Below are 11,744 nucleotides of genomic sequence, written 5' to 3'. Positions count from 1 at the left end.
TTTTTTTTTTTTAGCTATGGTTCGAAAACTGTCGTCAAAATCCTTCAAATGATGGAGGGGGGGAACAAAAACCCGTCTTTAATGAAATCAACAACCGACTGGAGGTTGGATATGCCGAGGCTTCCTCCGGCAGAGTGCCTACAGTGTCTGTACAGCAGGTGTTACATTTTTCTTTTTCACAGACAAAAAAGTGAGCGATGACGATGATGATGATTCAAGGCATCCATCGCTTGATAGCAGGCGCCCACTGAGAAGATGCTCTGGCGTTGCCTATACATGAACATTACACGGTCCTTTATTAGATTTAAAGTAGTGAATGTATTGGTGGGCTGCCAATACCGAGATAAAAGAGTGCCTGATAGGTGAGGATGTTCCTCCCCTCCTTCCTCGTGTCCATCACCAGGAAGTCCCTGCTGTGGTTTTTGTCTGATCTGATCAGTTCCTCTTCCTGTCGTGCTCCTCTGCGACGTCCTCCATCTGCGGACCCGGGAAGGCGTGGTGGTACAGGTGCCTGTGATTGGCCGCTACGTTATACAGCTTGTAGAGAGCCTGCGAGAGCGAAGGGAGGGGGTGCATGTGGGTGGTTACAGGCAAAGGATTTCAACTCGTTAAAATAACTTGAGAAAATGTCGTGGCAGGGATACAAACAGAGCAATTTTGGGAGCAACACAGATGGGAAATGGTGACAAAAATAGGCAGCAACGTCACACTGGCATCAACTGTCTGTTTCTTATTTATATGAAAGTACAAATGTGAGAGCCTGTCCATGCTCTCCAAAAAGTTGCTCTTTGTATTCCCGCCTTTGTGATTATTCCCACTTAGATTGCTCCGCTTACCTCATTTGTGCTTCCCTGAGGAGGCAGAGGAGAGAAAGATATCATTATTAGCACAAATGTACAGACAGTATTATGACAAGTGAGGCAATAAGAACAGATTCTTCAATAACAAAGACATGTTGCTGTAATCTGGATCTGAGCTCAATTTGTCTGCCAATAATTTAATGGAGATTGTCGCCATCTAGTGGTTCAAAAATATAACATACAGTATGTTACTGATAGAGAAATGTGCCTGAGTCAACAGTATTTATATGTTGATTAGTTTATTAGTCATTAGTCATTAATTATTCCAGTTATCAAGTAAAGATTTAGTGGTTCATTAATTCCAGCTTTAAATGTGAATATTTAGATATCTTAGTCGTCTATGACAGTGATATTAAACATCTTTTGGTTTCATATTGCTTGTTGGAGAAAACAAACAATTTAAATAAGTGAACTTTGGGAATTTGTATTATTAATTTTAAATATTTTCTAGGGTTACTATAGACTAAATAATTAATTGAGTAATATAGAAATTTATTGGCAGAATAAGAGGATAGAAAACAATCATCTTTACCATAACCATGAACCTTGATTTTGAATTTGTATGTAATTTTTTATTTCTCTTTATCCTAAATGTACTTTTCCATCAATGAAAAACATCATTTATTTATATTTATGGGCTCATGCTGCAATGTTGCATTCACTTACAGCATCGACAGTGTGTTGAAAGTATTAGTTTATCGTTTCATTCAGTCATTTATCAAGCAAAATCTCAAAGTTTCGCAAGTTTTTCAAATGTGATGAATGTGTTGTTCTGATTTTTATAATAAAGTAAAGTGAAAACATTTGTGTTTTGGACTGTGGGTTGGACAAAACAAACAACTTTAAGACATCACAATTTACTCTGGAAATGTGTGATGGACACTTATTGCTTTCTAAAGAGAAATTAAGCACAAATTAATTAAGTGAAAAATGGTCCATAGATTGTAATGAAAATAAATGTTAATTGCAGCCCTACATCTGTGTGCTTCTTTACAGTCTAATTAAAATCACTTAAGGGTCCTAAACAGACATTTGACTATTTATGACCAATTTAGGTGTCTTTTACTGTAATTGGCTGCCAATCATCACCAGAGCTGATTTTGAAGTTCTCCTTCTGAACTATAGAGCTGCTAACAGATACCATCTTGTTTATGTGATACTAAACCATACACAGTAAAGCAGTACATCCTCCTCTATCTTTATCTGTTTGTAGTGATTTTTGGCTCAGCTAAGAATCTTAAACTCAGCCGTAAAACACATTTCTTCTACTTTTATAACAGATTTTACATCATGTGCAAGAATACAGTATGTAATTTAATCTATATTCATGTGTTTGTGTATCTAACTTTGGTTTTTCCATGCGGGTGTGCACATATAAAATATTTATATATGTATAATGTGCAGACACTATACTATGCATTATTAATAAACTGAACTTGGTGAGCATTGATTCAAATATTGATGAAGTTAAACAGCAAATTTGTTTCGATACTTCATTCACGTTCATGTTTTGATTGACTTACCTGGTCCCACAGTGCACCAGCCACCTGGTCGATGACGGCGCCCAGTTCCCTGTACTCCCCGGAGTACCGGATGTAGGCCCAGGTGCAGAGAGTGATCAATGCCAGGCCCAGGATCATGTTACACAAGCTGGCAATGATGTCCACACCCACAAAGCCTGTGATGCCCGCGGCCACGTACATGACAAAGATGACCACGAACAGGGTGGCCGGCGTGCGGGCAGCGTGGAAAATGTTCTTGGAGTCATTGTGCTTGATGTACTGGACAAACACCTCGTCGATTTCTCCCTCCAGCTGCTGCAGGTAGCGGCGGCTGAACTCCTCGCCTCCCATCTTCTTCACGCCCCGGAAAACCTGCAGCGCTTCTTCTCTGATGACGCTGTGTCGGGCCTGCAGCTCGCTGGGGGCCAGGAAGGGCCGATCACCCCCACAGACCTGCAGACAGAGGAGAGGGTAAGTGTAAAGAAGCTGGTGGACAGTTTGAAACTTCCCTGCAGTTCCCCTTTGTGTCTGCACGTACCTCCTCCATTTTCTTGTTGTACAGATCTTTTGCAGCTGCAACTGCTGCCAAATTATTCGCCTCTGCCGTGGCCTGAGAGGAAATACATGAAAACATATAGTTCATTTGTTTTAAGATGATATAAGGTAAGAAAAACAGGTGCCACAGCAGCAGAAGTACAGGAGCAGGTGCATAAACAAGAAACTACATGACCTATATTTAAATAAAACATGTTAAAAACATAAATAAAACATGTTAAATATTACACACACCAACAAAAATAGCAACTGTAATGTATTGAGACACAAGTAGTCGCAAATGAAGTGAGAATTTGCAATAAAATACACAGAAAATTATACTTTGTAGACAGAATTATGAACTATCATATGTATGCAAAATCTTAAACACAATGCTCTAAGTTAACAACACAATGAGACAAATGTACCTGCAGCATGGATTTTGGATGAGGCAGCTCCTCACCTTGGTAGATTTTGATGTATGCCTGAAAGCAGCAGAAGGTTGACAAAAATCAGAATAATATAATAAAAATGATCAAGGAACATAAACATGTTGGATTTGGTCTTGTGCTTAAACGTACAACAGTTACTGATCTACATGTAGAATAGTTCCTGACTGATACTGGATTTTTTGGGGCCGATGCTGATGCTGATATTAAAGGAATATAAAAATTCCAATATTGATATATCGGCCGATAATCTTATATTTACAGAATATGTACATTAAACACACATTCTTTGTAATGCTCCCTCACATATCAAACACTTGTGTGTGTAAACTTGGGAATTTAATAACAATACATTACTATAAATAATAACACAACAAAATTAACACATACAAAAAAAACAACATATGTACTAAACTTGAATTAAGAAAAAGGGTCAAATATTCATAAAATGTTGCCAATATAACTTTAAAAAAATATTGCTGCCTATCAGACATATGCACTGATACCGATGTATCTGTAATAGACCAGTTTCGACCTGATAATATTGATATATCTGTCTGGCTCTAATGTAGAGTGTAAAGTATACATATAAATAGTTTTAATTACAAAAGATAAAGTATCGCAGAATAATAAACTACAATAAAAGTACAGTGTTGGCTTGTGTGGTTCAAATGAACGTGGTCTGTCGCTCTGACCTTAAAGTACTCCACCAGGCCTCTGCAGGTGATTTTGCTGCCGTTGATCTCCTTAACGTCGATGTTGCGAGGACTCAGCAGCCAGGGGACCAGGATCGTCAGGTTGTTGATGAACTCGCCGTCGATCTCTAGACGAGGAAGAGATGCAACAGCTGGTGAGTACAAACTACAGTATGGGCAGAAACTCAACAGCCTTTGTTCAGTTTTACTCTGATCTGGTGGTTTGCAGAGGAAGGAAAAGGGTGGGAAAGATCAGCATGAAGATCATCAGACATAAAATAGCTTTTTTTCCCCAGAGCTCAGGTTCCCAAAACCTCCAGTCAGTGCCCCACCTTTATCTGTCATTCAAAAACCAAAAAACAACAAAGACCAAAGAACAAAGAACACATGGTACGTGTACCTCACTTAAATATTTCCATGTTATGCTACTTTATACTGAATCTAGACCACTACAGTTCTGAGGGTAAATACTGCACCTTTTAACCACAACATTTACCTGACAGACATAGTTAGCAGGTTCTTTGCAAATTAAGAATTTACATCCAAAAAATATTATGATCTTGATGTATTTCAAAGGACTAAACCACCAAACCATGTATAAGAATAAAATGAGCTCAATTGCAAAACTGCCAAAGTGAAAAATCTACTTGTACATGTATTGAGTATTTTTATACTGTGGTATTGCTACTTTTACTCAAGTAAAGGATATTGTTACTTTCTCCAACATTGTATTTATACCTGAAAAATTAACTGACTTTGAACTGACTTTACAGTGACTTTATTACTAGTGAACATCACGATTCAGCTGAAGCTTCTTCAAGTTGGTTGGCAAAATTGCACGAGCATCCACTGGTGCGATAAAAACACATGGGTCACAAAATATTGCCTGTGAATGGGGAGTCCTGTTTACTGAATACTGTATTTATAACTATATAACCTGCAGGATTCATACAGTATTGTTTAAAATATGTAAACAACACAGATTAGATTGTTTTGCATGGTAAAACAAATCACCAGAAACACAACAACAAAAGAGAAGAAGCAAATTGTGCAGGTGAGATTTAGAAAAAAAAACCTCAAGGCTTATAGTAGTGGTTTCACCTCAATACACATTATAAGCAAAGATAGAAGCCATGTAATCCACAAACATAAACAAACAAGCAGCCAGAGGATGTAAAAGCAAACATAAACCAAGCAAACACATAAAATAAATAAAATAATGTAAACAGAGTGTGTGTGTGTGTGTGTGTGTGTGTGTGTGTGTGTGTGTGTGTGTGTGTGTGTGTGTGTGTGTGTGTGTGTGTGTGTGTGTTTTTGCATATGAATGTGAGTGAGCATGCAAATGTGTGCATGCATGTATTGAAGTGTGTTAGTGTTCAGTCAACTACTTATGAAAGGGCGAGAGAGAGAGAGAGTGAAAGGCCAATTATAGTGAGATATGATCAGTTCAAATAGTTGAGTTTGCTTCATCAGACAGATCTAAGCCTATATTTGAAGTTCTTGAGAGAAGTAGACTGAAACTCAATGGGAATATAATAATAATCATAATACTGTAACTGTTATAACTGGAGGTCAGAAATAGTTCAATTAGACATTACTACGATTCTGTGCTGAAACAATAATACATTATACTGTAAGACAGAAGAAGTGTACCTTTAATCCTTCCATCAAAGTGTGGGTTGGTGGCCACTTTGAGACCGGGGTGAGGCATCAGGAAACAGGAGATGTTGGTGAAGCAGGAATGGATGTGTTTACGCACATTCTGCAGCTCTTCATGCTGGTTCTCTGAGATCTGTATCAAAAACACGACCGCATGAGTCATGTTTTAGATGTGCTTCAGTTTGGTTCCCCCTACATTCATGTGGCTTTGTAAAGCTGTTATTATGTAAACTGCATGTTATTTATGAGATATTCAGCACCGCACACCAAAAGCACGCACCTTGAGTCTCTTTTCGAGGAACTTCATTCCTCCTTCCTGTCCGTATGGAAACTCATATGGAAAACTCCAGTCTCGAATGAGGAAAATCATGGACTAGGAAAGAAACATACCATGTCACTCTTATTCATAACATTATGCCCATATTTGCAAATCATTTCCAGCATTTGTTTTGGTACTAGTTTTTTCACTTTCAAACCCTTTTCAGTGACTATCAATCTTACATAACAAACTCCCATTCGATATTTGAATCGGCTTGAAAAAAATACCTAGAATAATTTAATTTACTGACATTTGTTTGCAATTAGCGAAACTGTTGCAGATCCAGCAAGTGAAACTGATACACAGTACCTGGAAAGGTTTGAGGAATGTCTCCTCCATCGCTAGTCTGCCGTACTCAGTGAAAAGCTGAAATAAAATGGACGAGAAAATAGAAACTGTAATGAAAATGATGTGAAATGTTGTGAGTAAATAATGCAGACGTTTAAAATATATATATAATGTAAAAATGAGTCTAATTTGAATAGGATGCGAGGGTTCAGCCACAGCATATGGCCAAATATTATTTTACATTTTTTGCTTACAACATGTTTCAAGTCTTGATCTTTCTCTTTGAAAACTGTGTTATGCATTTAGGAAATGTTGAGCATTACCTGCAAGTGCTGAAGGTCGTCTTCTTGTACATTCTGTGAGATGTTGTAAACCTGAAAAAAGGGCAAAAATATACAGAATATTTCCTTTGAAGTGGCTCTAAGTGGAGTGAAAAGAGCAAAAACAATTTTCTGGAGTGTTGTTAAAAATCAAAAATGGCAAAAGTGCCTATTCTTACAAGCCTACATACTGTATATATTCCTAATTTATATTCATACATGAATATTCATAGTGATTATTGAAGTGAAGCTGGGTCAGATGGGTCAAAGTCATTGTACCTGCATTGAGCTGATCATGGTGCTCAGAGCGAACACGGTGGCCGAATCCCTCAGCGTCGACTGGCTGTCAAACGTGCCCTGTGTGTCCATGAGCAACACTGCGACCTGCACAATGAGACAGATGAAGTCACCGGCCTGTGCTGAGAGGTAGCACAGCTTGTTTCTCATGCCTCTGTTGTGTTGATTCAAGTGAGGTGTAACATCGTGAGTGAGGGATTAGACAATCGTGCGGAACAAACAGTACATGTGACGAAAATGAGCTCATGGGTTGGTTCTGATGGAGTTTTAGAGATCTGGTATAACGGCATTATTTTAAAAATAATGACAAAGTGAGATCAAATCTAATGCTGAACAATCAGGCTTTTCATTTGCTTTGGGATTGGAGATTTTTGGTTGACACAGGTGTAAAAGAAGAGTGCAATCTATCTAAATGAAATTACATAAAAGCTAGAACAATTCAAGTTAAAGGATAGTTTCACCGCATTTCAAGTCTGTCCTAAAATAAAAGTCAGGTGCCCAAATGAAAATGGATACATATTTGTTTTTGTTGCTGTAATCATTCCTCCTGTTCATACTGACCATAAAATTAGTAATGTACTTACAATATAAGTGATGTGGGAAAAAATCCACAGTCCTCCTTCTGGGTAAAAAAGGATTTAAAAGTTTATCTGAAGCTTATATGAAGCTTCAGCCATCCAAATAAGTCAAATCAAGTAGATACTGTATGTTTCAATGTGACAGTCTTTTTAGTGACAAAGTCCCGCCCTTTTTTTTACTATACTTCCACCATAGCTCAACAGGGAAACACAAAGAGGGAATAACTGACTATTGTTTTAAGACAGACTTGAAAAATGTCCTTTAATTGGCCAAACTGTGGTTTTAAATAGTGTAATCTTCTGCAGAACTATTGCTAAAATGAATAAAACTACAGAAAGGATGGAGTTCAGTGTATCATTGTGGCTCGTTGTATTTAATAGTCTACTAGATATTAATACACAGGCTCTACCTTTGTTCCATCTGGCTTGTCCACCAGGAAGACCTCGCTCCAGATCTGGATCCCTGTAGTCTCCCTCTCTGAGCCCCCCCTCCAGGAGAAGCCAGTCAGAGGCTCGTCTGAATCCCCGAGCCAGTCTTCAGATGCCTGCCCGCCATGAGATCAGACGGGTTAGCTCATAGTTGAATTCATCCTGTTTTCATTTTTATTAAATATTGGAGCAAAGTGTGGTTTGCTGCTGATTTGTCGGAGGTTTTTTTCCTCGCTTCAGCAAAAGAGTCTAAAACCTGAAATTACATCTTATTTGCTGTTCCCATTTATTTTCCCCAGTTTCCATCTTCATGTAATACATTCTGTGGCAGCGGTGGCTTAATAGTTAGAGAAGCCAGCTTACAAACTACACTTTTTCATGTACACTTCAGTGCAATATCAGTATTTCAGGTGTAATATTTCTTTCAGTTCAACTGTGCAATATATTTTTCACTTTCAATCTGTGTAATATCAATATCACACTCTGGTATTATATCATTCTGACAACACTGATATTCCTCTCAACAAACTGTGACTATTTTTTATTACCGTTTGTTCATATTGCTCACTTATTATTTATTGTTCTTTATTTTTTTATTGATGCTCTTTCAAGTTTGCTATCCAAGTTGCTGCTGTAACGCTGTAAATGTCCCCATCGTGGGACTAATAAAGGATTATCTTATCTTTTCTTATCTTGCCCCTCCCTCATTACCAGCGCTGAGGTTCCCTTGAGCAAAGCCCCAAACCCCAACTGCTCCAGTAGAGCCGCTCAGTGACCGACAGATCACACTGTTGTACTGGGCAGCTCGCAGGTGTGAATGTATTTAACTTTGTGAATGTAGATGTGATCACAGCAAAAGAGAGGCTTCCTCTCAGTGGAACTTCCCTGAATAAATAAAAGATTAAAAAAAGAAATCATTGCTGTTTCCTGTCAGAGCTGCCACCACTGGAAATGTGATTAGTTTGGGTTTAATGTCCACTGGTGAGCTTAATAAGAGACTTTTCCATCATCACAAGACTACATTTTCTGGAGAAAAAGCTGCCTATCTTTTAAATGAAAGTAAAATATCAGTAAAAGATCAGATATTTGCAGCTTCAGTGGAAAAGTAGATAGTTCTGCTTTTGGTCATACTCCATTATGCACAACTTTAGAAAGTCTTTAAAACATGCAGTCGTCACTAAAAAGCTTTTCCCTTCGAGCAACAAGAAAACAACTTAGCCTATGTGCAATCAAAGGCAGCATCAAGGTCTCAACTCCATCGCTGCACAGACAACAGACACTTACATGCTTGTACATGTAGCGCAGCATGAAGTCCATGAGGAAGGATTTGCCCTTGCGGAAAGCTCCGGCCACAGAGATAGCCACCACCTCGCGGTCTCTGACCTCCTCTGACAGCAGGATGCGGCTCAGTGCTGCCTCGTCCAGCTCGAATGTGTGGTCGTCTTTAACCAACAGCACCTGGACGGGCCGAGCTCGTCCATCCGGCTCCTCTTCCTCTGAGCTCCAGTCGTACACATTTTTGTCACCGAGGGACCCTGTGGGAGAAGGCAGAGGAGAAGAATCAGAATTTTTTTTGAATATTTAATCTAAGAAGGAGTTCAATTAATGTGTTCATGTGTTTTTTTTAAAAATCAGTAATGGAAAGTCAACTCAAATGTTATCATGTGATCAAATGAAAAGCAAGAACTTCCTCATAGTGATGATGAGAAAACTGGTCCATTAAGTGAGGAAACAGGAAAGATGAGTCCATTATTACTTCCTGTTAGCTCCAGATCAATAGCTTCGCCTGCGAGCTTGTTAATACTAATAATGAATCACGTCCTGCCATCCCATCTGTCTGTATCCAATGAGATCATGTGCATCCAGAGCTTTTTCTGGATCTTTCCAGGCAGTGACTCAGTGTGTTTCCAGTCTCTGCTGTCTCATGTAGAGACTGTGCATGCTGCATGACCATTCTCATGCAGAGACTGGATGCTATTTTAGTTCCTAAATCCCTCTCTTGTAATGCATTCTTTATGCCGGTGGATCAAAAAGTAAGGTCCAGGGACCCCCTTATGGTTGCTGAGGTGTTTCCAGAGGGTCCCGAGCAAAAAGGGGAATCATCTATTTTCACTATAACTCCATCATGATGACTGAATGTATGACTATTTTGATGATGGGCAAAAATCTTTTCTCTGGAGCAAAATCTGATCAAAAGGGGGTCCGTGGTTGAATTTGTGTCAGTTTAAGGGGCCTTGATATAAAAAAGTTTGAGAACCACTGCTTTATGCTACAACAAACTCTGATCAGACTGTAGCACAGAGCAGAAAAAGAAGAAAATCCTCAAAATGCATCACTCACTCTGATCTGTGTGGCTGCGATAGTGATTTTAAGATACAATTTCAAATTAACCATGTCTAAGGCACTGTGACATATTAAGGAGTAGCAGGCACATTTTTTTTCTTTTTTTGGGGGAAGCGCACTCAAAAATTAATGAAGGGTGCCAAGAATGCACGGTGAATAATTTAAGCAAAAATCAGCCAAGGTTTCTTTCTCTCAGCCCTGAAGAGTAGTGTCTGTTTGACTTCACGTCTCCAGCAAAGGCCTCACCCGAGTCCGGTTAACCTGATCATGCTGCTGTCCTTAAAACAGACTAAGACGTCAGAAACACTGTGTGCCTGAAGTGGGTCAGTCCAGATAAACTCTCTAATGACAAATAGCAGCATTTCAGCCCCCTTTTTTTTTTTTTTACAAACACACTAATGATTCAATCCTCTTTTCTACCTCCCTTGCAGGCGTGCCTTTAAAGTTAAATTGGGCCATAGAGTGATGTCACTGACAATTAGGATACTGGTTATCACCATAGTAGTGGAGGTGAGGATGATCACAGCAATAATGATTAGGGTAAAGATGATAGTCATGAGGATGATGACAAGCTATTTACTGATGCAATATTACATAATTCCCTGCTAGATGCACCATATAACATCATAGGAGGGCTCACTGTCATAAACACAATACAATCAGAAAGGTTATTTCCAGGCCTTTTGGGGCCTGGGCCGCCCCTTAAGGGTATTTCCTGTATGCTGCTTATTTGAAATATTATATATTTAATTTTTTCCACACTGGTTTTAATAGTAACACATAATTTCTAAAGCAAAAAATGTACGCTTGCTTATGTTTGCATGAACGTATGGGCGATTCTCCTGCAGTGACAAACAGAAACATGGTGTATTAACCACTAACAGGAACATCACGTAATATCAGCATCAAAATAAACACACACTGGATAATGTCGAAACGCAAACAAGCCCTTCATTGTGGAGTCTAATATAAATTGGCCGCATTGAATACACCCCTCGCCTCGACAGGAATAAAAAAAAATGTATGTGCGTCAAGGTAGCGTGATATATTTTAATATATATATCAAATGTGGTACGTACACTCACCCCAGCTGTCTCTGTCTTTACGGTGCTTCGCCATAATACTGTCCGTATGTCCCTCTGTTTGTCTCTTACTGCACGGCCCTAGTCGGTGGTCATGGGTGTCGGGGGGTTGGGAGGATGCCCTGTCTCCGCCGAAACGATGCTCGCATCGCAGGAGGATGATGGAGCTTTTTATTCCCAGTGCGATGCAGGAGTCACACGTGTCAACAGGGGGCGCTGTTGTCTGTTGTGCACTGCGCCTGTGAAGTGGCAGCTTCAAGAAGAGAGGGGAAACATCTTGAGGTTTTTAAGTGTCAGTTTATGTTAAAATAAACCAAACCTCTGAGTATCGCCCGGTGCAATTTGAGACACGTCTCTTTCATTATGCTGAAGATACTTGAGTGTGTTAC

General features: G+C 39.2%; 1 protein-coding gene across 1 annotated transcript; it reads right to left on the bottom strand.

Annotated features, from left to right (window-relative positions):
* Nucleotides 1-435: 435 nt before the first annotated feature.
* Nucleotides 436-11,392, bottom strand: atl1 (atlastin GTPase 1). The gene is made up of 14 exons (XM_062440123.1): nt 11,353-11,392; nt 9,215-9,465; nt 7,912-8,046; nt 6,906-7,010; nt 6,630-6,680; nt 6,328-6,384; nt 5,980-6,072; nt 5,694-5,832; nt 4,041-4,168; nt 3,325-3,381; nt 2,901-2,972; nt 2,384-2,815; nt 837-851; nt 436-549 (listed from the first exon to the last, which is right to left on the bottom strand). The coding sequence occupies exons 1-14, from the start codon at nt 11,390-11,392 to the stop codon at nt 436-438; spliced, it is 1,689 nt and encodes a 562-aa protein (XP_062296107.1).
* Between the last annotated feature and the right edge of the window lie 352 nt (nt 11,393-11,744).

This window comes from Scomber scombrus, chromosome 19 (genome assembly GCF_963691925.1).
Source record: "Scomber scombrus chromosome 19, fScoSco1.1, whole genome shotgun sequence".
Taxonomy (NCBI): domain Eukaryota; kingdom Metazoa; phylum Chordata; class Actinopteri; order Scombriformes; family Scombridae; genus Scomber; species Scomber scombrus.
Note: the sequence above shows the minus strand (reverse complement) of the source record. Positions and strands in the feature narration are given on the sequence as shown.